A 26,543-nucleotide genomic window follows, 5' to 3' on the forward strand; every position below is an offset into this window, starting at 1 on the left:
GACAATTTGACTTGGTATTGTTTTTATTTTTTCTTGAACAAATTACCTTTTTTCAACAGCACACCTCAAAAAAAAAACAGAAAGATAAACTGAATAATGATGCTAAATCAAAATTTATAAAAATGCAGATGGGACTGACTTGCGATTACCGGCAGTATAGGAGATGTTGGCGAATTTGTGCCCCTAGCGTTGAGTTTGGAAACAATGTTGAATTAACTTTCCCTCCCGTCCCCTGCGATTGTAAGGATGTGGCCAGGTGTATAATGCGATGCTTGTTTTGTAGATTTTATGTTTGTGTGGGGAAAATCACAAATCCCAAGTGATATTTTCTGCGTCAACACACGATATTTTCTACAAAACGTATTAGTTGACCATTAAACAGCCACCCACGATTTGTACAATCGCATATGCTATGCTATGCTATGCTAGCGTTGAGTTTGGAAACAGTGAGAAAAGAACTTCTAAGTGTGAGAAAATTGCCATGCCAAGGACCTCTTCTCGTATCATGGAGTAAATCGAGGTAAGAAGAAACGGATCATACACTTGTTGAGAACTTTAAGCGTTTAAGCAAGCCTTTTTGTAGATTTAAGTCGAGATGGTTGCAGATTCCTTCACACATCGCTATCAATCATAGTAACATCCCGGTTACTGCTTGAACTGATTACCTGATTACTGATTACCGTTTTTTCAATCTGAGATTGTACTGTAGCTCCATGTGGTATTTCATTCATATTCCGTACATCCCTAACATCAAACGATGAAAGTGCTGGGGGAATCTAAACGACTTTCAAAGGTCAAATATCTGCTGAACAATTACGATTTGATTTACTACTGAACGACCCTGGAATCTGACCCATGACCATTTTGAACTTAGATCCGAAAAAATATGATAAGAATGAATAACCGACCGAAAAGTTACTACACAATCTCCAACCTCCGCATTGGTTGATTCGTATACCTAAACTAATGTCCAATAAATATAATAAAAGGAAAACAAACATAAACAGAAAAAAACACTAATCGATGTTGTAAACACATCTGAATAAGACAAAAAAAAAATGATGAATAAATCCCAAAAATAAATAATTTAACCGCAAAAAATATAAATCACAGATCCGTTGTTATTGTTTTCACATCTTATCCGCCTACACACGTACGTTGTTCTTCCATATGATCACTTGTAACATATAGCATTCGCTGCCGTTTTGCCTCGCGATTTGTGTCTCTCCTCTTCTAGATATACATATGATAGTAGTTCTCTCTCGCATCTTAGTACTTATTAAATCTTTTCTTCTCTAAACCATTTTCGCTAACGAATCTCACTTTGCTCTAAATAAATTCATCTAGAACAAAAAACGGCTTTTTTGTTTCGTTTCCCGAATCTTTTTTCGCTAAAACAATAAAAATAATTCATTCATGAATGCAACGTGTTTCTACCGGTTAAAAACAAAAATTGCACTATATTCCTACTGTGAGCGTGATTCGTTTTCTTCTACTTCGATCAAACGCACGCGCGATGGATGAAGAAAATCGATCTTTTCAACGTTAGCATGAAAAGGGGAAAATGCAACCCTTTCTCTCTGTTCTGGCTTTGGTTCGATCTTGGTCTCTAACTTATTTGAGCTAGACAGGGTCAAACTTTGTGTTTGATCGTTAGTTCGTCTCTTCGTAAAATATTTAAACATATATAAAAATATAATGAACAATAATGATGACTTTTCTCTTCGCTTTCTCTGGTATATGAGTACTTTTCTGCCGTTGCTGCTCTGTTTGGTAATTTCCTAGTGGTAAAGCAAGGCTATTCTCTGCGAATGTTTATGGCTCTTGAACGAGAGCTGCTAACTGATGACGGTAACGGTTGTTCAGGTTGTTTCCGTCTCTTTAGCAACTGCAACTAGCGCATTATTGCTAAACATCCTGTGTGGCGTGGGGGTACTTACGTTGTTTGGTGGCTTACTTAGGGAGCAATGCTGCTGCGGATGTACCGGAGAATGTACTGGTCGCGGACTTCGTCCGCCACCGGATAGAAGCCGAGTGCAGCGGGTAGGGTCTTCTGATCCAGTGGTGCCCACTTTTGGCCGAGCTGAGTGCTTATTTCCTGTTGGAGAATGGAGTTGTACTAAGCTTAAATTGTAGTTCATTTACCGAAAAGTCTACAAAGTTTCAAAGATCTGCCAAATAATTCCAGGAAGTTAAAAACCACCTACCAGAATTACAGCCAAGTTTCTTGAAAATACCTACAGCACGTCTTAGAAAACCTTTAGACATTCTTGAAATTTAACTTTTCTTAATTATAGCTACTCTAGTAGAGCACCACAACAAATGTTTGAAGTGAAATACAATTCTTAAAATTACCTGAATGAACGGTGCCGCCATGACGGTTGGCATCGAAATGTCGAGCCGGGACACCTCCAGCACCTTCAGATCCTTGCCCCGTAGACGCGAAATTCCGACCAGATTATGTGGATCCAGCACATAACCGTGAATGACGATCTCCTCGAGCTTCTTGCAGCGCCAGGCCATCATCACCAGCGGGTCCTGATTGGTACGCACCACCATTTCCATGATGTTGCGGTACTCTTCGATGCGCTGGAAAAGGTCGACAATGTTAGCTGTAAATGGTTGGATAAGGTATTTCAGACGGACGCTTGCCATGGAATCAACCCAGATCATGCTCTTCAGCGTTTCCTTGTAGTAATGGGAGAGATACTCCAACGCATCACAGTTGATCTGCGGAAAAAAAGGATGTGGTCACATCAGTCGAAATTCGGTGTTCCGGCAGTAATGACTTACCCTCTCGCAGAATAGCACCTTCAGGTGGGACAGCGGCATCGATGGGCGCAGGAAATGGGTGTGCAGTTGGTCGACCGCCTCGTAGGCACAAACCAGCGTTAAGTGCAGCTCTGCCTGCGGGTTCCTGGCCCGAAAGCTGCCCCAGGCGGCTTCCGAGAGGCCCGGATGTTCCTGGTCCAGTCCGTGGACATGAATCACCAGCCGCCTGAGGGGTAGCAGTTGCAGGGTTTTCAAAAAATCATCACACATGATGTCGTAGTCCAGCGACAAATACTGCAGGGCATTGCATTTCTCGAACAGGTTCGGCTCGATTGTGCTTAGCGCGTAGTTGCCCGGGTCCTGTTTGACCGAAGCTAAGCCCAGCTGCCTCAGGAACTGGGGCCGAGGGCAGCACTGCGGGATGGAAGAGGTCATATGTGTCACAATAAAATTTCAGTGTTAGGCATACAAATAATGCAAGAGGAGATTGGCACGATGTTTAAAGTTGGAAAATTAGATCAAGTTATGAAGACTCACCCAGCCTGATGAAATGTTATATTAGGATTGTGCTACACTGCCCTGTGCGGCATAATAGCCCCATTAGCATTTTCGGTGAAAATTAGCTATACGTTGGACCATCACTTTACAATGTTTCCTACTTTGTTCAGAAAATGTCGCGAAAAATACCAAAACTATGTTGTCCCATCCATAACAGCCCATGGAGAAACAAATCTTCAACAGAGTTTTTCTCACCTTGCTGTTTTAACTAATGGCACAAGTAGGCTGAAAAGGGCAGTACACTGCCGGTGAAAATATCGACAGTGAGCATGCATAAGGGCGTATAAGCGATGATCGATTCTCTTCATCGATTTTCTATCTATATATTTGTCTCATGTGTATATGAAACTTCATAGAACATGGTTCAATTATGTGTCCACCGACAGTACATTACCCGAGGGGGGCGACACATCTAAATCTCAAGTTTAGATGGTCAACAAATCTCACACTAGCGAATTAATCTTCGAACAATCTTCTTTCATTTGTCGCATCTACTTGCATCGCTCATCATTTTTTTGCAGGAAATCTTCTTTCTATCTACTCAGCGTGCGTGCAGCTAGCCACAGCAAAACACAATCTTTTTTGCATCGTAGATAGAGTCGTCCCCCTCGACATTACCCCGAATGGGAAAAGGACGAACCAGCAAACTTTCTTATTCTTAATCTTTTTCTTCTTAATTTCTTTATTATTTAGCGTCGGTTTCTGTTCTGCAATTGGCGTTGACGGCACCGTCGAAAAATTGTCAGTTCCTTATGGGATATTTCGGTGGAGTGAAAGGATAGTACGAAGTCCACCATGTTTTACACACAGTCTGACGTTTGCTTTTATCATAGGAGTAAAGAGGTACAGAGTCGCCAATTGATGACAATCGAATGTGCAGGGAGGCAATTTCTCAGTTTCTACACCTGCGTACACTCTTAAGGCCTGTATAAAGATCGAAGCGAAGCGAAAATCTCATACAAAATACTAAATTTTCCACCTGCGTGAAAAACGCAACTGGCTAATTTTCACTTCGCTTTGGACTGTAAACAGATACGATCCAGCGAAATCTAATTTTGTGGATCGTATTTTTTTCGCTTACGTTTATTTATTTTTTTTCGCGCCTGCAGCGCTAGCGAAAAGAGCAGTAGCTGAGCGAAAAGTTGACGTTTCGGGAAAGAGCGTATTCATAGGCGTAGCCAGCAACACAAAGGCTTTCGGTGAAATGGCATTCGACCAAATTTTCCATTATATTTTTTTTTCGCCCCTTCCTAGCTCGAAACCTGGCTACGCCCTTGGGCGTATCTGTCAAATTTTCACTTTACACTCAAATAAACCAATAAGGTAATTTTATCACAAATATCATATATATTCAACTAAGTCTGGCACTTTTATTCCAAATGAATCCCTATACGTATCAAGCGTAAAGCAGTTCATATTTATGAGCAATCCAATAAACATTTAAGGCATTCGTTCACGTAGAAGTTATATGCATGTACCATGTGCGATATACATGCTTTGCACATAACTTTGACAGACCCAATTTCATTATGGATTTTATATGCGTGTATGACATATCGACTGTATCATTTTAGCAGTGGATAAAAGAGTGAAAATGGCGGATGAACGAGAGCGTTTGTTGTTGGACTCGGGATTTCCGCTTAGTTTTTTCGATCTTCTCGGTGGTAAGTACAGTATTTAATTAATTAAAACTGACTGATTAAAAAGCTGTTTTCTTTTGATAGAACGTGACATTGGTATTCAAGAGCTATCCACCATAGACTATGGAACACTTGAAGAAGTTTTACAGTCCACCAGTTTGAGCGACGGATTCGTTTGGAACACACAGAAAATCTTCGACACCGTAGTGCAGTGGCGACAGAGAAACGTACACCTTTATTTGTAATGTTGCGAAAATTATTGTTTAACAGATTTACTTTTTTTGCAGCAAGTGGAACTTCGGAACTTTCTGGACTGTGAAAATAATCTGACTTCCCTATCACCATGGATAGTTTCGGAAAGCGAAGTGAAGGTAGAAAGCGATTCAAATCAAGAGCCGGAACTGATTCCTGCGGCAGAAGAGGTTACGCTCAGGTCTACTCAAAATCGCAGCAGCCAGGAAACAATTGAAGAAAGAACCCCAGGAAACACAAACATTAATCATCATCCCCACGATTCACCATGTACCTTGTCGAGCAGCGCTACAGGTGGATTCGTATGTCTAAAAGACATTACAAATACTAAACAGGTAAAACAATGTTAGTTAATTATTAGAAACCTTTGCATTGTAAACATTAAAAGTATTTATGACTAACAGTATTTTTTTTTCTTTTTCGACAGCGTTTGAGTAATCAAGATACTGCCGGCTGTAGCGGTCTCAATACTGGAAGTAGTGTGGAAGTTGTGAACGACAATTCTGTTGGACGAAAATTGTTCAGTCCGACAACTCTACTGCACTTGCTAAATTCTTCAGAACTGGGTAAGGACATTGTGCGTCGATCTGAAATCGGTGAGTTGTCGACTGGAAGACAATACGAGTTGGCGGGTTTTATCGCTGAATGGCACTTGGCGAACAGAACAAGACTGTTGCAAGAAGACCTTGAGGAGTATGCTGTAACAGTATCGTCAGTATTCAAATCGGAAAAGAAGGTAATAGCAACGCGTATAGAACCTATAAAGAAAGTTTTTATTTTATTTGGGTGGTGCTACCATTTCAAATATTTATACATTTTAAGCTTTTTGCTACGGTTTATAGGAAACATACTATTTGGAAAAAGGCGGCACCAAAAGGAATCCAGGAGGTATTATTTACAACAAGATTTGTAATTTGAGAACCAAATCCCGTAAACGTGACAAATCAGAAGAGGAGTATGCCAAGCGAATTCGGCCAGGAACCGATGGCACGAAAAACAACACAGCACCTGTATTGTCAATGAACTGGTTGATGCTTAAAGATGGACCGTGGGCTACAATTCTTGATAAATGGAAGGAAAGCTTCGTATCACGCACAGGGAATCAAGAAAATGCTATCTTTCGATATTTACCGACGATAAAAATACTAGTTAACGGAATCATGATCAGTGTACAGTAAGATCATGGATTATCATTTGTGTTACACATCATGATCAGCAACAAAAACGACAATCTACTGATATGATAACAATCACTTTGTAATGTATATCAAAATCTAGGAACTTGCTGTCTTCGGAAAAGTTGTTCTAGAGGTCAAATACCCTACAATACGGATATTTTTGGAATCGGGATGACACATATATTTTGAAAATCAATGTAGGTCGCCATTTTGAAATCCGTCATCTCGGCCGTTGGTTTCGGAAAAAAACTGTCAAATACCCTGCAATATGGGTATTTCTGGAACTGGAATAATGTATAGATGTCGAAAATCGATGTCAGCCGCCATTTTGGAATCCAATTTGGCGGCCTTTGGATTTAGATAGAACTGACAAATAAACTATTCAACATGGCGGCCGACATCAATTTTTGACATCTACACGTCATCCCGTTTTATAAAATGCCCACTTTGTATCAAAAAGTTGTTTCTAAAATCATTAGCCATGCCGGCATGCCGCTTGGATTCCCAAATAGCGGCAGATATTAATTTTCTACATCTGCATACTATCCCTGTTCCGAAAATACCCACATTTCAGGGTAATCTTGGATTTCCAAATGGTGGCGGACATCAATTTTCGACAGTTTTTCTTAAATCGATGGCCACCATCTTGGATTTCATAATGGCGGTAAACTTCGATTTTCGATCTGTATACGTCATCCTCATTCCGAAAATTCACATATTATAGGGTATTTGATTAGCCTTGTCTTAAATGGGGAATTTTCAGTGACGACAGCTGATGATGATGATCTGAGATTATCCCTATTTCATATGATCATGATCTGTTACACAAATGATAATCACATTATCGTTTCCAGAACTGTCCATTGTGATTTATTAATTTGTACTAATCATGAGTGTAACCAAAATGTTAATGACATTATCTTTATCTGAATCGTTCATTTTGATTCCCTGATCACGCATTCAATTCTTGGGAAAATCAACAGCATAGTGAGTATCATTTATTTTTTAAGTATGTTATACTTAAAATATGAAATTATTAATGTGATTAAAGTGCACGTTTTCTTCAAATTGCTTTAGTGTGCGTTATAAGAAAAAAGTGCACCGAAAACAACAAAACGATTAGAAGGAAACTTGCACTGTTATCACACTTTTTAACAAGGTAAAACATGCTTATTTGCGCAGTTTGATGGGAAATGCGCAATATGATTTTGTTATAGTTTTGTTTGCACATATTCCAACATTCTCGATTAAAAACTATGCATATTTATCAATAAATTGCTGTTCAAACTTCCAGATTGATATCGATTTTGGCCTGAAATATTGCACCTCCAAGGATGGAATTAAAGTTTGGGATGAGTTATTGATACACATAACAGATTATTTGACACACCACGTAAATGATGAATTTTCGATAAGAATTTTGCATGAACTAACGAATTCCGAGTTGAGCGAAGGTAACCATTTCTATAGTTTAATTGAGAGCTAGTGATACCTATTCTTGAAATATTTCAGATTCTCGTTTGTGTGCTGTTTTAATATAGTTAAACCAACAATCAATACGAAACTAACGATTTTAAATTGGCTCACCACTTTAGTAGCCTATTGGTCCCAAGCAAACGATTAACGTACCCTATTCTAGTTGAAATTCTATTACTACACTATGTTTGTTTTGATTCGCTATGAAAGTTTGACAGATAACATCAGGGGTGTGTGGATTCATGCAGAACATGCAGGGGTGAGTGAAATAGCTTGGGACTGCTTGGGACCGTTGTTCTGGTACTGAGTGAGCCAAAAATAATAATGATTTTCTTCGGGACCCAGTGGTCTTAGAGTTACCTCTATGGTAAAACACAGTTTAACCATAGAGGTAACTCTAAGACCACTGGGTCCCGAAGAAAATCATTATTATTTTTGGCTCACTCAGTACCAGAACAACGGTCCCAAGCAGTCCCAAGCTATTTCACTCACCCCTGCATGTTCTGCATGAATCCACACACCCCTGATGTTATCTGTCAAACTTTCATAGCGAATCAAAACAAACATAGTGTAGTAATAGAATTTCAACTAGAATATGGTACGTTAATCGTTTGCTTGGGACCAATAGGCTACTAAAGTGGTGAGCCAATTTAAAATCGTTAGTTTCGTATTGATTGTTGGTTTTACCACCGCCCAGAGTTACTGCAGGGTATAAACCTACAGTGTCGTCAGCTCAAGAAGAAATCATTCTCTTCGCCCACACGGAACAGGCAGCAAAACTAAAACTACAGGATCTATACGCACGATACAAGGACCTCGGATTACAGCCCGCACCCAAATTGATAGCAGTTGGTGCCAACTACAAGGACTTGCAGGGTTCGTTCATCGTTTGTTACAGTGACCTGTGTTACAAACTACCTTCTTTGAAGCGTGCTGTAGACGTATTCATCAAGCTGGCACTTATCCTCGGACTGCAACACTCCAAAATATCAAAATTAGTTTGGATGTTCGTCGTCAAATGTGTTTACGGAATATACGTTCCCGAAAAGTACTCTAAGATTGAGAAGCTGATGATTCACCTCAATAACGTTCAACATGTCTAACCGTATTGCTTGCTTTGTAGAAAGATGAGCAGCTACATTCGAATCAGCGGAGACCTATATATCACACTTGAATGATATGCATAAGCTACCCAACAATCACAGATGTATTTGCACAGTACAAAACTGTAGACAGATCTTTCAAAAGTACTATTCTTTTAAAAGGCACATACTGAACCATACGATTATCCTACCCCAACCACCCAGAGAAAACATGCAGAAGATACAATTTCCGAAATCTGCAGAAGACATCTACGGACGCATCAGCCAGATAACTTAATCATAGAATCTTTGTCTAAAATTGATAAAACTGTTGTCGAATTCAGTTTAAGTTTGCATAAGCGTCCATACCTAACCAGAAACGATGTAAATGAAATTCAAAATGGAGCACAAAACTTGTACACTCAGATAGCTAAGCAGATTATTTGCAAAAACTCAAACATACTTTTGATAGTGTTGATTCGGATTTCAAGCTTTTCAAACACCTGGAAAATCTCAATGTTTTTCGAAAACCACAGATTATAATCGTAGAGAAAGAAACCAGTGCATTGTCAGAAATAACAGAAGAAAATTCTATCAAATCTAGCTGTTTGATTCTCATGCCAATAGCATTTCAGATTAAAACTTTTTTCGAAATAGATAACGTTTTAGAGAAAACATTAAAGCATATTGAAGAACTGGAAAAGGTGGATCGTATTAAAAATCTTATCAATGGTAGCGTATGGAAAGCCATACGAGAGAAGTATGGAACAGAACTGCTAATACCGATTTCTTTTTACGCTGATGAATTCGAGATGAATGATACACTTAGTTCACATAATAAGCGTCATTCCGTATGTATGCGGACTTTACTACAGCTTTCCGGTCATACCAAAGGAGTTCTCTTCAAAACTTCGTAACATATTCATTGCAGGAATGGTCAAAAAAGTTTACATTAACAAAGTTGGAATTAATACACTCATGCAAAAACTAATCGACACATTTAAAGAAATAGAGGAAAATGGGATCGTTATAAATTCTAACGGCAAACAAGTAACTGTTAAATTTATCCTTTCATTGTTCTTAGGCGACAATTTGGGTGTGCATTCTTTCCTCTTTTTTCTGGGAATTTTAGTGCCACATACTATTGCAGGTTCTGCAAATGATCAAAGCATGAATGACAGAAAGATGTATGTTTGCATACAGATTATTTGCGAAATGAGGAAAACTATAAAAACGATACGCAATTAGACAATCAAGCCCTTACTGGTATAAAAGGAATATCTACTTTAACCAGCTCCCGTCATTCAATGTAGTTAAAAATATCAGCGTGGATCCGATGCACGATCTCTTTAGTACTGGGGCCTGCAAATATGGACTAACGGAGTGAACACACGAAGAAGGATGATCAGTGTAGCTGATAATGATTTGTCCAGAATGCCAGATTTAGAGGTATCATACATAAAGGTAAAACAAACGAAATCTGTTAACATCCGGACAACCGCGAGCGAAATGAAGTCATTTTGTTTTTTTATAACATTCATATTGGGTCCTTTTTTTCCTGAAAACGATCCTGTGTGGGAATTCTGTAAAACGTTAGTTAAACTGGTAGATTTTGCACTTCTTCCTTCATTTAGTGAGACAGATATAGAACAGTTCAGTGAAATAATTTCTAAACATCAAAAATTATATATAGAATTATTTGATGAAACACTGAAACCAAAGCAACACTTGCTACTTCATTATCCATCTGTAATTAAAGAATGTGGTCCAGTTCTTAACATGATGTGTTTAAGATTTGAAGCAAAGCATAAAGAACATAAGCAATACGCAAACGTCACTTCATCAAGGCGTAATATTTGCTACACGTTATGTTTAAAATCTTCATTACAGTTTTCTTACGATGTTATTACAACAAGTTTTTTCAAGTCCTCAGTTACAGGCGATTTTTCAGCAACCAAGCTTTCATGTAGATCATATTATGAAAGTCTGTTATATCCTGTTCCGTTTGATTCTGAACTTGAAATATTAGTATCGTATACTTGTCGGTTTAAAGGAACTCTTTATAAGGCAGGATCGTTTGTAACAAGTACTAGAGATCATGTCACTGAATTATATGAAATACTGGACATAATAACGGTTAATCAAAACTTATTTATTGTAGGCCAATTATGGCAATGTGGTCCATTTAACGATCATTTTTTGGCGCATGAAGCTATTCATTGTAGTGGATTGAAACAGATTCACAACTGTAATGATTTTGATGGACCTCCTGTCATGATTCACTCTGTAAACAACCACTATTATTTTAGAAAAAAGTATAATTTTTACGAAGAAGAGAACGATCTGTAAATACTGAACCGATTTTGTATAAAACATGTAAAGATGATACATTCAATAGTAATGTATATTTTAGCTTAATAAACATGTAAATATATTTTAAACCAAATATTTGTAGCAAATTTCCATTATATTAAATATTGGCACTGTACTATGGTTATTTGAAGTACACTGGAGTCGCTTTTTACGCAGGTGATACGTCCCGCGTAAAAAAAAACCGCGTAAAAAAAACCGCGTAAATTCCGAAATCCGCGTAAAAAAAAACCGCGTAAAAAAGACCGTGTAAGAAAAAACCGCGTAAAAAGCGATATACCGCGTCAATTCTGAAATCCGCGTAAAAAAAAAACCAAAATCCGCGTAAAAAAAAAACCGCGTAAATTCCGGAATCCGCGTAAAAAAAAACCGCGTAAATTCCGAAATCCGCGTAAAAAAAAACCGTGTAAAAAAAACCGCGTAAAAAGCGACTCCAGTGTATTAATAAAAAGCATGTGAACTGCATATAGATCAAATTTATTTTGTTTAACGAGCAATATTGATTTATAATGTATAAGCTAATTATTTCCATATACTCTCACCGTTTGTTAAAATGAAATCTATTGCACACAATAATAACATGACTACTTGAGAGTCATATCATATGCATTGCATGTAAATCATAACCAGCATTTTCATTCTAAGAAAAATTTCATAAGAAATTCCAATAGTGCAAAATTATATGCCTACCATATAACATTGAATGTGGAAGTTGGTTCAGTGTACCGGAGGTTACTGATCGATTTCGTTTCACGTGAACTGTAAACTGCAGGGGCGGGATGTGCAGTCAAATCGGCCTACTGAAAATCCATCAATGAGATGTAAATGTGTAAGCATTGAGTTTGTCACCTCTTTCGTTCTCTCGCTGTTTAAACGGTTGAAGGAGTGTGTTGATGTGTTAATCAGCCGGAGAACGAAAGAGACAATAAATTTACTGCGCCTCACCGGTTTACGTTCATTGATTTTCCATATGTGTATTTGGTTCCAAATATCAACAAACCATCGTTGCTTATGGCTTTGTTGTCGTTTGGAACCAGTTATGCGAGGTAGGCGACGATTGTGCGTATTTGACAGTCACCTCCCTCCCAGGTAAACTGCGAAAAAAGGAAACTGTAAAATCATAGACAAACAGACATAACACTCGCAGTTGTTCATCGAAACGGTCAATTTAAAAGTGTCGTAGTTGGTAGTACCGCCACCTGTGGCACGCATAGTCAATTCCCTTGCGTTTGACGTTTACACATTACCGCCATCTGTTCAGCGTACTGCCCACCACAGTGTACTCAACAGATCTTCTTCTTCTTCTTCTCATTTCAAGCTTATTGCATATCGCATATTAGCCTATTGCGTGCTCTCAACTTAGTGTTCCAGATGCACTTCCACAGTTATTAATTGAGAGCTTTCGATGCCTGTACCATTTTTGCATTGGTATAATTGTGTGGCAAGTCCATGCTTGCTGTGCTCTTTTGGACGGTTTTAACATTTACGGGTTCACACAAGTGAATACTTTTCCGAACCGAAATGGACGTTTGCTAGATCTTGTCCTGGCAAATGATTCCGCACTACCGGGCACTTCTGTTTCCTTGCCGGTCGAGCCACTGATTGATCTAGATGCCGATCATCCCGCTCTCGTCGTGTCGTTTAGTTTACCTGCGCCGATTCTTTTTACGCCGTCATCTGAGTGCTACTCTTTGGACTTTCGCCGGGCCGATTATGTTGCATTGAACAATGCGCTTGCGGAAATTGATTGGCAATTTATCGAAACTGCCGCTAGCGTGAATGATGCAGTGGATTTTTTCAGTGCTGCACTGGAAGATGCTATTTTCCGCATTGTCCCAGCTCGACGACCTCCGCTAAAGCCTGCATGGTCTAACCCACGCCTACGCGTGCTAAAACGTCAACGCTCTGCCGCCCTCCGAAAGTATTGTAACTCTCGCTCGCCGTACTACAAACGACTGTTCAATTTTGCGAGTCGTAGTTATCGAAATTACAATCGTTTTCTCTATAATCGGCACGTGAGACACACGGAAGCGAACCTTCGCACGAATCCGAAAAGTTTTTGGTCGTTTGTCAACTCAAAACGGAAGGAATCCGGGTTGCCTTGTTCCATGTTTCTCGGGAATGACTCGGCTAATAGTGAAAGAGAAAAATGCGACTTGTTTGCTCGTCATTTCAAGCAAGTGTTCAACGATTTCTCCGCTTCGCCAACACAAGTGCTGGATGCTGCTGTTGGGATGCCACGTGATGTGTTTAGTTTCGTTATTCCGCGCATTTCAGAAGACATGGTGATAGCCGCAACACGCAAACTGAAGCTCTCGTTCGCCTCCGGACCTGACGGCATTCCGTCATCAGTTCTAAAACGTTGTGTAGCCAATCTCTGCCTTCCACTTGCGAGGCTATTCAATCTCTCGGCACAGCAATGTGAGTTCCCCTGCCACTGGAAACTTTCTTATCTGTTCCCAGTGCACAAAAAAGGAGATAAACGGAATGTCATAAATTATCGTGGAATCACCTCCCTGTGTGCCTGCTTAAAACTGTTCGAGATTATCATAAATGATGCTCTGTTCGCACGCTGCAAAAATTATATCGATACAGAACAACACGGTTTCTACCCGAAGCGCTCCGTGTCCACGAACCTGGTGCAGTTCACTTCTAACTGTCTGCGATGCATGGATTCAGGATGGCAAGTCGATACTGCGTATATGGATCTAAAAGCTGCATTTGACACGGTGGACCATAATATCTTGCTGGCCAAGCTGGAGATACTTGGCATCTCGTCAACTGCTGTGGATTGGTTCAGATCTTACTTGGTGAATCGCTATGTACATGTCAAGATTGGCGCGTCGGAATCGGATGTTTTCTCAAACAACTCGGGAGTCCCGCAAGGCAGTAACCTAGGACCGCTACTATTTTCGATCTTTTTAAACGATGTCGCCTTGCTGATACCATCAGGATGCCGCGTTTTCTATGCAGACGATACGAAAATCTACAAAATTATTAAAAGCCTCTCGGACTGCTGGGATCTCCAGAATATGTTAGGTATTTTTGCTGACTGGTGCTCAAGAAATTTGATGAGTCTAAGCAATAGAAAAATGTAACATTATTTCCTATCACCGAAAAATCGAACCAATCATGTTTGACTATGTTCTCTACGGACGCTGTCTTGCTCGTGTAGAGCACATAAAGGATCTCGGCGTTACCTTGGACTGCAGACTCACTTTCAGAATCCACTACAATGACATCATCTCCAGAGCTAATCGAAAATTGGGCTTTATTTTCAAAATTGCCGACGAGTTTCATGACCCGCTATGTCTCAGGTCACTTTACTGCTCGCTTGTGCGATTCTTATTGGAGTCAAGTTCAGTTGTTTGGTGCCCTTTCCATGCTAGCTGGATCACTAGAATTGAATCCGTTCAACGCAAGTTTGTGAGATATGCTCTTCGTTTCCTCAACTGGCGTGACCCAACGAACTTGCCACCGTACGAGGAGCGTTGCCGTCTCCTGGGAATCGAGCCATTAGAGGTGAGACGGACGGTCGCTCAAGCTATGTTCGCTGGAAAGCTGCTTACAGGTGACATTGACTGCCCAACACTGCTGTCACAGTATGCCCCTGAGAGGTCTCTTCGTCAACGCGACTTTCTGTTTTTGGAACCACGGAGCCGGAATTATACACAACACGAGCCAATTCGAGCAATCAGCCGGCAATTGAACAACTTTTTTTATATTTTCGACTTCAATGTATCAGCTGACGTGTTTCGTCATCGGCTACTTGGCCTTTTCCGTACCGTTGACCGTAACTATTTAGTTTAAGTTTTATTGATTTAGACAGTAATTGTCAGTTGAATTTTTCAATGAACAATAAACAATAAACAATAAACAATCCAGATCCAATGCCCCGGATACGATCTCGAAACTACCAAACAGCTGATAAATACGATCAATCGTGTGTTTTGAGGTGGCAATCACCGTGATTTCATCAGCATAAGCAACGCAAAGGTCACCAGCGCACACACGCTCCATCCATGTGAGGAGGGGACGAAGATAGAGCACGAACAGCAGCATCGACATCGGGTCTCCCTGACGTACGGACTGTTCTATACGGAACGGCTCTGAGAGACACCCATTCACTAGCAACTTTGATGAAGAGGCAGCAGCGACTCGAGAGAGCCAGCAGACGAAACCCTGGTCGAAGCCCAGAGAGAGTCCGATGCAGGAACTCATGAGAGACCCGATCGAGCGCGTGGTTAAAATCGAACGAGATCATCTTCCCCTTCGGCTTCCTCGCGATTAGCTGCGCAATACGATCTTTGAGCGAGAGTGTAGCTTGAAAAATAGAACGGTCGGTATTTGCGCATTTTTGAGAGTCGCTCAGAACTCGATGGATCCGCAGTAATTGTTCCAGGCGGGCCTTCATCACGCGGGAGAGGATTTTAAAATCGACGTTGAGCAGGCTGATCGGACGGTATGCTCTTGCTGTCCCATCCACACCTCGTTTTTTAACCAACACAATAGTGTCATCGGCGAATTCAGATGGGAGCTCATTCGTCATAGCTTGCTGGCTCTCTCGAGTCGCTGCTGCCTCTCTATTCTCCTCAGAATTACCATGTAATTCTACTTATAACTCCCGTGGAATTCTCCATTGAATTCACCTGAAGTATTCCTCGCTAAGTTCATGTTATTCTTTTCAATATTATATTGTAATTCTTTCCAGCATTTCCATTTTTCCCATTTTTTGGAGCATTATTTTTATTATTCTGGAAAACGATGTAGTTGGTAGATAAGAGCGGAAATGCACTTCATTGAAAAGTTCCAAAATAAAACCTCGCTGAATTTTCCCCTTTAACATGTCGCCTGGCGTGGGTCGTTTTTGACACCCCCTCACTCAGTAATGTAAAGGGGCTTGGAGAAAAAACAATCGATCTTCAATTCAATTAACAAAAACCCGGCAACATGAAGCTATTCAAATGGAATGATGATGCATCAAGCATACGTCATATTTTAGCCAGAAAACCATTTTTTTTCGCTGTTTCGACCAAGTTAATTTCTACCATACAACGATTCCGTATCCAAACAAAATCCATCCGTCAATGGTCCAGTTATAAAAGCTGGAACTTAAGTTTCAAGTTTCCACTTATTCCTTAATAAAGATAATCTTATAGCGTATTCGTTTATTATTCAGTTCCAACCTGGATCGGGTATCAAGATTGGGTCTGCATGTTTTCTGACAAACGTCAACTTGTTCGTCTGTTTTTAAAACCTAGCTCTGGTTGAGGTTCGCACTGACAAAAAGTTCGGTTTCGCACTGGGTTGGAACAGGTTCCAACCCCGATAATAAACGAATTCGCTATTAGTCAACAGAAGTGAAAGACAACTGTTGAAACATTATTTGTGCCCTTCGTTATGTGCTTCTAAAGAAACAACTCGAGTGGTACTCACATTGAGGAAGTCGGCAGCATGTAACGTCAAAATCTCGGAACATCCCAGATCCAGTTCCTTGAGCGGTGGATTTTTGCGTCCCATTAGAGTCCTGATGGGTTCAACGAATAACCTTAAATGAAACACAAGAAAATACACTCAGGTTATTCAGCAGCCATTCCCAGAAAACTTCCGAGTCGTACTTGTAGATATAGTTCCATTCCTCCTCGGAGTAGAATCGTCCTGGCGTGACCAGGGTGGCAAACTTCGGTCGCAATGACAGACTAACCAGACAGGAGCTTTTGCTGAGTCTGAAAATGAAGCAAATTATACAATTATCTATTGGAGGCGAACCAGCCCAAGGCTGAAAGCCTCCCTAATAAAGTTAAATAATAATAATAATACAATTATCTACATCCCACAAATTATCACCAAAATAAAAAACCTACTTGTAGAGGATTTCCGTGGTCAGATCGACGTCGTACAGGTTGCAGGAATCGAAGGAAATCTTCGCCTCGCTAACGATGTGAGCCAGAGACTGCAGAAAGAAGTTGTTCCTCCTATTGTTCTCGCGAGCCACATCGAAGTGAATTCCTTTGAAGAATCTGTGAAACAAAAAATTAACATTCAGAATCAAAGCCCCCGCATCTCCTACACATTTAAAAGGCGTCCGTACACATAAACAAACAGAGGCAGGAATTTGCATGCAGAAACAACAAAATAAAAAAAAAACGAAAACAGTGGCGACGACGCCACCGAAAATAAATAATGCAAGACAAAAAATGAAGCAAATAGAAAATGCCTTTTCTATTAAATGACACTGAAAGACTCACCTCGGTTGGAAGATAACGGACCGCCAGTGCCAGCAGACGGATGAAGCCTGCAGTCGGTCGTGGTAGGTCAAGTACTGGAACACGTCCGTCAGGACGAGGGCAGGAAGTTCACCCCAGTTTGGGCCCATCGAATTCATGTTACTGGCACCAGCAGGAAGGAGGAAGAAAAAAAACAGTCGTCGGCGCTGCTAGCTGCTGCGGAGATTTCGTAACAACGACGCAAAAGAGCAAACGGGGAGCGGATCGCGGGGACGGCGCTATTTTCACCTTCGAAATAACTTCGATTTCTTTTTTCAGCTGATCGCCTCTAGGATATGGATTTTCTTTCCTTTGTTATGTTGTAGGTGGTGATGACTTTCTTTTTTTTTTCTTCGGCTAATCTGCAGGGATGTGGATGCCGAAAATTGCAATCTTCATCAATTTCAACGAGAGACTTACCTCCGGTACGAATTCAGCACAGTTGCGATGAATATGAGCTTTGAATTTGGATTAATTTGGAGTTTTTATCGATGAGTTGCGGAATAAATACGTTTTGTTTTTGTTACGTCTGTCATTGTTGTGCAAGAAAAATCCGTCGTCTGTCAGTCGAGCTCGATAGTCGGTCCATTTTCGAAGCGTTCCTAACAAATACACGCTAAATTCAAAGAGCTCCCCCCGGAGGGCCAATCATATATTATGTAAATCCTAAATTGAAGAATCAACGACGATTGACTCACAGATGGCGAGTGAGTGAAAATGAATGACGTTTTGACACAGAGAACAGTCGTCATATTTCCACCAGAAAATTGTGTATTTAACTTTGTTCACTTTAGGGACTTCTTTCGACGCGGAGTATATAAAATAATAACACTAGTCTCTAGTTCTGAGTTCTAGGAAAAACTAAACAGATGTTTATTGAAAGGCCTTTTTATATGTGAACATTCGAACAGTTTATAATGCGCATTTCACACCAAATTGGACTAATAAGCGTGTTTTCTATTATTAAAAAGTGTGATAAAATTGTTTACGTCTAATCGTCTTGATGTCTTCGGTGCACTTATTCCTTATAATGCAAGCAATAAGTGCTCCGAAGACATCAAAACGATTTGACGGAAACGTGCACTTTTATCACACTTTTTGCATTTTTGGGACAGTCCAGTTTCAGATGCAATCAGCAATATTTCAACTACAAAGGATAACTGCATTCATTCTGTTCATCCAATTCATTCTATTCAAACCATCCTAATGATGGGTTCGGAACAGTTGGTCGAATACGACCGCACTCCTACAATACTTCCTCCTTAAGTTTTGTGCTCATTTCAAAATTCAAAATAATGTTAATCCTAACTCGAATGATTAAAAATATACGAAATCATTTTTCTTATAAGAATATCTAACTCTCTTCGATCGCCTGACATTAGGCGTTTGTGGATTCTTACGCTTTCTTGATTCAATTGCTAAATCTGAAATTTTATCTGAAATCCTTGCAGCCGAGGAACTCGACGCTAAAAATTTGGGAACTGAAGATTGTACGGGCGCATCAAAGATGTTAGAATCCGATGCAAAACCATAAAAATCTTCTTCATCTGTTTCTGCATTCTGCTGGTTACTTGTGCTTGCTGCATCATGCTCATGATCTAGAGGTTTTCCGATCGAATGTATTCTCTGCCAAGCGCAGCTGCTGTCGGTGGGCGGAAAACAATCGACCGCCCAGTGAAACCTGGAAAATATTCGTAGATAGTCTTTTAATGAATTTTACTCTCAACCCTCGACGAATGTCAGTAGGATTATGATTTTTGTAGTAAACAGGATCTCCTGCCGTCAGCTTAGTAAAAGGATCATGTACAGAAATGTCTGTACTTTGTCGAGTGTAAGATTCATCATGCTGTGGTATAGTTAGTTGTCTTTTGTAATGAGATTTGGGGTTAATTAAATCTAGATCCGTTTTAGTTTTGAAATTAAAGACTCTTTCTGAAGGAAATTGACCGTTGTCTAGACAAGTGTTTCTATAATTTAACAAGAAATGGTAAACTTTATCCTCTGTGTCCATAGTTTGCATCTGTGGGTCAAGTAAGAATTTTTTGAATACTTCTTTAATCAGCCTTACCATCCTTTCCGCTTGTCCATTGCTTTGGGGGTTGTATGGAGGACTCTCCAGGACCTTTATACACTGGTTTTCAAGAAACTTGATGAAAGGAAACGAATTGAAAGGAGGACCCCCATCAGTGACGACAACGTCCGGAAGACCAAATCTAGAAAACATGGCTGTAAATTTCCTTATCACCTTCTTGCTATCAGTTCCATACGGCATGAACTCTTATTCCAACCATTTGGTATTACCACAGACAAACAGACATAACACTCGCAAGATCGCATTTATCGGTCAATTTAAAAGTATTTTAGTTGGTAGTACCGCCACCTGTGGCGCGCATAGTCAATTCCCTTGCGTTTGACGTTTCCACACTACCGCCATCTGTTCAGCGTACTACCCACCACAGTGTACTCAACAGCTGGCGGTAATGTTTTAACAACGATGTTTTACAGTGAGAAATATTCAATGTGTTATGTCTGTTTGTCTGTGGTATTACTGTCAACTATAATTTAAAAAAAACTTTTTGTTGGAAATAAAAAAAAATCAGCGTGCAAACGGCTGAAAGGTCGCGTTGTTGGAATCCATGAGTTAATTGACTTTGGTTTTTTGCAAGGTTTTTTAATAATATACATCTCATTGCAGGCACGGCACGATTTAATGTAGTTTTCGATATCCTTATTCAAACCGAACCAGTAGACACTCCTTCTAGCTAACTGTTTTACTTTGTGTATTCCGGTATGATTCTTGTGTAACATTTTAAGGATATTCTTTTGCAATGTACCCGGGATAATGACTCTATCTTGAAATAGGATGCAACCACAGACAAACAGACATAACACTCGCAAGATGTTCATAGAATAAGCATTTATCGGTCAATTTAAAAGTATCTTAGTTGGTAGTACCACCACCTGTGGCGCGCATAGTCAATTCTCTTGCGTTTGACGTTTCCACACTACCGCCATCTGTTCAGCGTACTACCCACCACACTGTACTCAACAGATGGCGGTAATATTTTAACGACGATGTTTTACAGTGAGAAATATTCAATGTGTTATGTCTGTTTGTCTGTGATGCAACCATCAACTACCTCAAGATCTAGATAGTGTTTATGGACGTCTTTGAATTCTGGCTTTGGTTTTTCTGGCCAACCATAAATAATAAACTGTTGAATTTGCTGGAGGAAATCATCTTTCTTTGTTTCATTTGCTATCTGTCGGTAATCGATGGGAAAATCCGTTGAAAAGTTTAAACTTTTAATGTATTCCCTCCGTAATGATTTTGGCACCTCAATGGGCAATGGAAATCGGGAGCAAAAGTCAGCGTTTCCCATCTTTGAAGCAGGTCGATACACAATATCGAAATCATATATGGAGAGTTCCATTACATAGCGTTGTAGTCTAGTTACGTACATGGAATTTCTTCCTTCTTTTCCAAAAATGCCGATGAGTGGTTTGTGGTCAGTGTAAACTGTAAACTTTTGTCCATAAAAAATTTATGAATTTTTTTAATGGTGCTCACAACTGCCAAAGCCTCCAAATGTAATATCGGGTATTTTCTTTGAGCGTTATTCAATGAAAATGACGCAAATGAAATAGGCTTCTCTATGCCATTTATTGCATGAGCAATAACTCCACCAATTCCGAAACTGGAGGCATCGGAAACCACTACTACCGGCTTCCTCGGATCAAAAAACTCCAAAAGATTATCTTTTAAAAGGTAAATTGGCGTCTTGCAGTGAAACTTTTCCAAGCTTTCGCCACCTACATTTCGAAGTGAGATCTACTAGAAGGAGGATAGTTTCCAAATTCTCCAAGTAAAACAGACGATTTTTGGGGCAAATCGGTACATAAAGAAAAACTAATAATTTCCGGTGGAAACTTTTGCTTGAATCGTGTAAGATAACGTGTTTGCAAACTAACTGTTATTATTTCGGTATGGATCGGAGATGTTTTCATGGAAAATTATGCACAACAAGATTGCACCACAGCTAGAGGTTACCTCCTGCGCAGCTGCATTTTTCGGAAAATGGTGAATATGTGCGATTTCCACTAGTATGAAAGTGGAAATTAAGTTAATTTACTTAGGAAAGATTGTATCATGCTGGTGATAATGGAGAAATGGTTGTATAGGACGCCAATATTCAATAAATGTTCATTTTGGCCTTTTTTAGGTAAACATATTGATACTCACAATTTTCGACGGAAAACGCAACGGCATTTGATTTACTCATATTTTATTATAATTACTATAAAATGGTGCTCGATGGTTTATAAAGTGATAACAAGATGACAAATCTTCTTTATTTTAGTAATTGAGCAATTTACTTCTGTTTACATCATATGTACGATCGAAGACAACAAATCAAGAAGACTGGCAACACTTCCATTTTCTCATACGAACGCTATGAGACAGGTACAATCGCATCATCTGCCGCTCAAAGGTAAATGCTTCGAACGAATTTGATAGCAAAGATTACATCCTCAGAAGAAGGGTTTGTGTATTTGCTCATTTTTCTATGCGTTGCTTCCACCTTCAGTCAAGCGCAGCGCCATTGTATCTGTCGCTTGGATTCTGGCAAAGTTGCCAGTCTTCTTGATTTGTTGTCTTCGGTACGATGCAGCATTGATGGAGCTGTGAAATTAAATGAATATATCTAATGAAAGTTCATCTGGAAAAGTCAAAGATGCAAATCAGTCTGATCGTGAAAACATTTTCTTCTTCAATTCGAATGTTATATTAGAAGGATTTTACACAGCAAAAAAAGTTGTTGAATATTACATCGAAACTGCTGCAACCAGGTCAATCCATCGGTTGTGTAATATCACATTGTACGATGCACATCGATTTTGCGAACAAAATTACATCCATTGATGTAATATTGTATCTGCTTTTTGCTATTACATCATTATTTCATACATCAGCTTGAATTACGTTGATTGATATTACATTTTTTTTTTGCTGTGTACGCAGGCTTGATGAAAATTATGATTTAATGCTTTTTTTTTTTTTTCCTTTGATTTGTTTTTTTCCATCGATCTTGTTTTCCGTGCTGAGCACCAATGCTACCGACGTGCCAGGAAGGCAGCTCCCACACCTGGACCCTATCTATCGACCCATCAACTCATGAACCGGGGACCAACGGCTTTACTTCCCATCCGAAGGAAGGCGTGATCAGAGATGTTATGCCTCAGAACATCCCGGCGGCGCCGACTGGGATTGAACCCAGGCCTGCTGGGGTGAGAGGTAATCACGCTTACCACTACACCACCGGCGCCGTTATGATTTAATGCTAATTTTCACGAATGTTATATGCAGTCTGCCAACATTATCATTATCATGCAGTGGCGACATCTGCGTCGAGAGTTTTACGGCAATCTCCCAATCTTTACACAAGTTTCTGGTGGAAGTTGGACGTCTATAATGGCAAATCAAGGTTGGCTCCCGTGGAGAATAGAAGAACTATGAAAGTGATGATGGTTTAAAAAAAATCCACAAGGAGGAATACAAGTGTAATCATAAAATGCTTTTATTTTGCAAATGGAGCATTTCATTTAAATCTGGTTAATGCTACAGTAGTAGCAACAATCAATACGAAACTAACGATTTTAAATTGGCTCACCACTTTAGTAGCCTATTGGTCCCAAGCAAACCGATTAACGTACCCCAATCTAGTATAAATTCCAGTACTACACTATGTTTGTTTTGATTCGCTATGAAAGTTTGACAGATAAAATGAGGGGTTAGTGAATTTTCCTATGTTTCGAGGGGTGAATCTATTAGCTTGGGACCGAAGATAGTACCAGAGCTGAGCCAAAAAGTTAAGCTCGTTTCTGCGGGACCTTCTGGTCTTAGAGTTACCTCTATGAACGTACCCTATTCTAGTCGAAATTCTAGTACTACGCAATGTTTGTTTTGATTCGCTATGAAAGTTTGACAGATAAAATGAGGGGTTATTGGTTTTTCCTATGTTTCGAGGGGTGATTCGACAAGCTTGGGACCGAAGATAGTACCAGAGGTGAGCCAATAAGTTGAGCACGTTTCTTCGGGACCTACTTGTCTTAGAGTTACCTCTATGGTAGTAGACAAGCTGAAATTTATATATATAACTAAAAATCTGAAAAGAAATCATATTTTTTCTATATTATATGTCTATTGAGTAGCCTTTAAGTTTTCTGCTAACGTAGCATTAACCAGATTTTATGAAAATATTTTTTTCGCAAAACAAATGCATTTTAAGATTGCACTCGTATACCTCTCCGTGTAAAATTTTGAAACCATCATCACTTTCATAGTTCCTCCACAGACAAACAGACATAACACATTGAATATTTCTCACTGTAAAGCATCGTCTCCAAAACACTACCGCCATCTGTTGAGTACACTGTGGTGGGCACTACACTGAACAGATGGCGGTAGTGTGTAAACGTCAAACGCAAAGGAATTGACTATGCGCGCCACAGCTGGCGGTACTACCAACTACGATACTTTTAAATTGTCCGCTAATTGCTTGTTCGATGAACAACTTGCGAGTGTTATGTCTGTTTGTCTGTGGTTCCTCCACAGAGAACAGACGTCCAACTTTGGTCAGAAACTTGTGTAAAGATAAGTGGGAACATCGCCGTTACGTGGTGCTAGCATTACCTGATTTCGAGGGGGGCGACACATCTCCCAAGTAAAAATTAGGGTTTTATGGGGGTTCTGTAGACTATGAATTAGACTTGTAGCATGCTTTAAAACCGTGATAAAACTTGCAATGTTACTTGGGCTAAATCTCAAATTTAGATGCTCAACAAATCTCAGACTAGCGAATCAATCTTCGAAAAATCTTCTTTCATTTGTCGCATCTACTTGCATCACCGACAAACCGACAAGAATGACCATAGCAAAAACAATAAAATTTCTAACCAAAGCACACTACTGACATCTTGCTCCGTGTTCGTGGGAAATATTTAGCTAAGCCATGAGCCCGCATGCAAAAGTTATGAATTGGTTCGTGTCTGATCTATTCTGGACAAATTATTTTTATCTAGATCAAAAAATCATATGGTTTTGATAGTTCGGATCACTGCACATTTAAATCGACCGTTTACGATTTTCGGGCATAAGTCAGAATTAAGTGTCATGTCGGTTTGTCGGTGCTTGCATCGCGCATCATCTTTTTGCAGGAAATCTTCAAAATCTTCATCAATCTTCTTAATATCTACTCAGCGTGAGCGCAGCTAGCCACAGCAAAACACAATCTTTTCTGTATTGGCAAATCAAAGTTGGCACTCGTGGAGAATAGATGAACTATGAAAGTGATGATGGTTTCAAAATTTTACACGAGTTCAATCTTAAAATGCCGTTATTTTGCAAATTGAGCATTTCATTTAAATCTGGCTAATACTACGTTAGTAGAAAACTTAAGGACTACTCAGTAGATATATAATATAGATAAATTAATTTCTTTTCAGATGTTTAGGTGTATGTATAGATTTCAGCTTTTCTACAACTGTAGCAACAACCAGATTTAAATTCAATGCTCCATTTTCAAAATAAAAGCATTTTAAGATTGCACTCGTATACTTTCATCACTTTTATAGTTCATCTATTCTCCACGAGTGCCAACTTTGATTTGCCAATAGAGGCGTCCCCCTCGCTTGATTTCCTCTATAAATTTTCCACTTTCGATTTCCATACCAATTTGGCTAGTATGCGCTAGTATCGATAAATTTTCTGTTGAAAATTGCCACTTGGCGCTTTCAGCACATAGTGTCTAGTGTAAGTTTTGCAACGCCGCGCTATCAGGTTGTCAAAGAGAATTTTTAAGTGGGAAAGTTGCCGTTAGGGGCGCTTAAGTCGAATAGGAATCTTTACACTAGTTTTAAGAGAAATTTTGTTCGAGCCTCAACGTCTGTTCCCTGTGGTACCATAGAGAACAGGCGTCCAACTCCGGTCAGAAACTTGTGTAAACATAAGTGGGGACATCGCCAATACGTGGCGCCAGCATCTCCAGATTTCCTCTATAAATTTTCCAATTTCGACCAATTTAGCGCTAGTATCGATAAATTTTCTGTTGAAAATTGCCACTTGGCGCTACCAGAAATTAGTGTCTAGTATAAATTGTACAACGGCAGGGTTGTCAAAGAGGGTTTTTAAGTGGGGAAGTTGCCGTTAGTGGTGGTTACGTCTTATAGGAATCTTTACACTAGTTTTTAGAGAAATTTTGTTCGAGCCTCAACATCTGTTCTCTGTGTCCGTACTATCACCACAGAGAACAGACGTAGAAGAAAGACGTTGGGGAAATGGCTCTAATGTGGGATCTAAGATTGGGCCCATCGCTAAATATCTGCTATTTATCAATTTTATCTAGATGAACGCGTCATTGGGAAGGCACTAATAAATATTTTTGGTCGCTATTGAAAATTTAGTCGAATTGCTGAATTTATATACGGGCCCAAATTAGGGGCATTCAGGCCTCTATAAAATAAAAGCTCTACAAGATATACTTTGTCAGTCCGGTTCACTTCCGTATCCTCCAATACTTTGACCATTTTGCGTTGAGAAAGGTAATTCTTCTAATTACAATCGACGAGTGCGAAACACATTATCATTTGATTAACTAACAGTTTCATGAGTTTGGGTTGGAATGAATGTTTGGCGTTGGCGTGAAGCTGCACGATAATCTCAAGCATGAGATTTGTTGGCAGTTTCTGATGCGAGTTTATGCTCTTTCTTAAGAGCTTAATGATTTGAGAATGATTTTCCCAACACTGACGGAATCCAATCTAGCAGGTTGGTTTGTCCCGTAAACGAGGTGGGCACCGAAATTTCTCCAAAATTGTCAGGGCTGTGATACAACTTTACGGCGAGGGAAAAAGCAAACTGCGAACCGCCACGCAGTCAAAAGAATCAAG

The 26,543-nt window shown here is 39.7% G+C and overlaps 1 protein-coding gene and 1 pseudogene across 2 annotated transcripts; one reads left to right on the top strand and one right to left on the bottom strand.

The window, feature by feature from the left end:
- Positions 1-1,656: 1,656 nt before the first annotated feature.
- On the bottom strand, positions 1,657-18,125 carry LOC135704567 (F-box only protein 33). Of its 2 annotated transcripts, none has more exons than XM_065226029.1 (9): positions 18,015-18,125; positions 17,577-17,956; positions 17,193-17,348; positions 16,947-17,054; positions 16,765-16,876; positions 2,794-3,186; positions 2,653-2,730; positions 2,356-2,589; positions 1,657-2,098 (listed from the first exon to the last, which is right to left on the bottom strand). In XM_065226029.1, the coding sequence occupies exons 2-9, from the start codon at positions 17,711-17,713 to the stop codon at positions 1,958-1,960; spliced, it is 1,359 nt and encodes a 452-aa protein (XP_065082101.1). In that variant the 5' UTR covers positions 17,714-17,956; positions 18,015-18,125; the 3' UTR covers positions 1,657-1,957. The 2 variants fall into 2 exon arrangements, with proteins under 2 accessions (XP_065082101.1, XP_065082102.1); XM_065226030.1 differs by having other exon boundaries at positions 17,577-17,951; positions 18,011-18,125.
- LOC135704590 (uncharacterized) lies at positions 4,925-8,979 on the top strand (annotated as a pseudogene).
- Positions 18,126-26,543: the final 8,418 nt, after the last annotated feature.

This window comes from Ochlerotatus camptorhynchus, unplaced genomic scaffold (genome assembly GCF_037179485.1).
Source record: "Ochlerotatus camptorhynchus isolate MF236.1 unplaced genomic scaffold, CSIRO-AGI_Acam_v1.1 ptg000244l, whole genome shotgun sequence".
Taxonomy (NCBI): Eukaryota; Metazoa; Arthropoda; class Insecta; order Diptera; family Culicidae; genus Ochlerotatus; species Ochlerotatus camptorhynchus.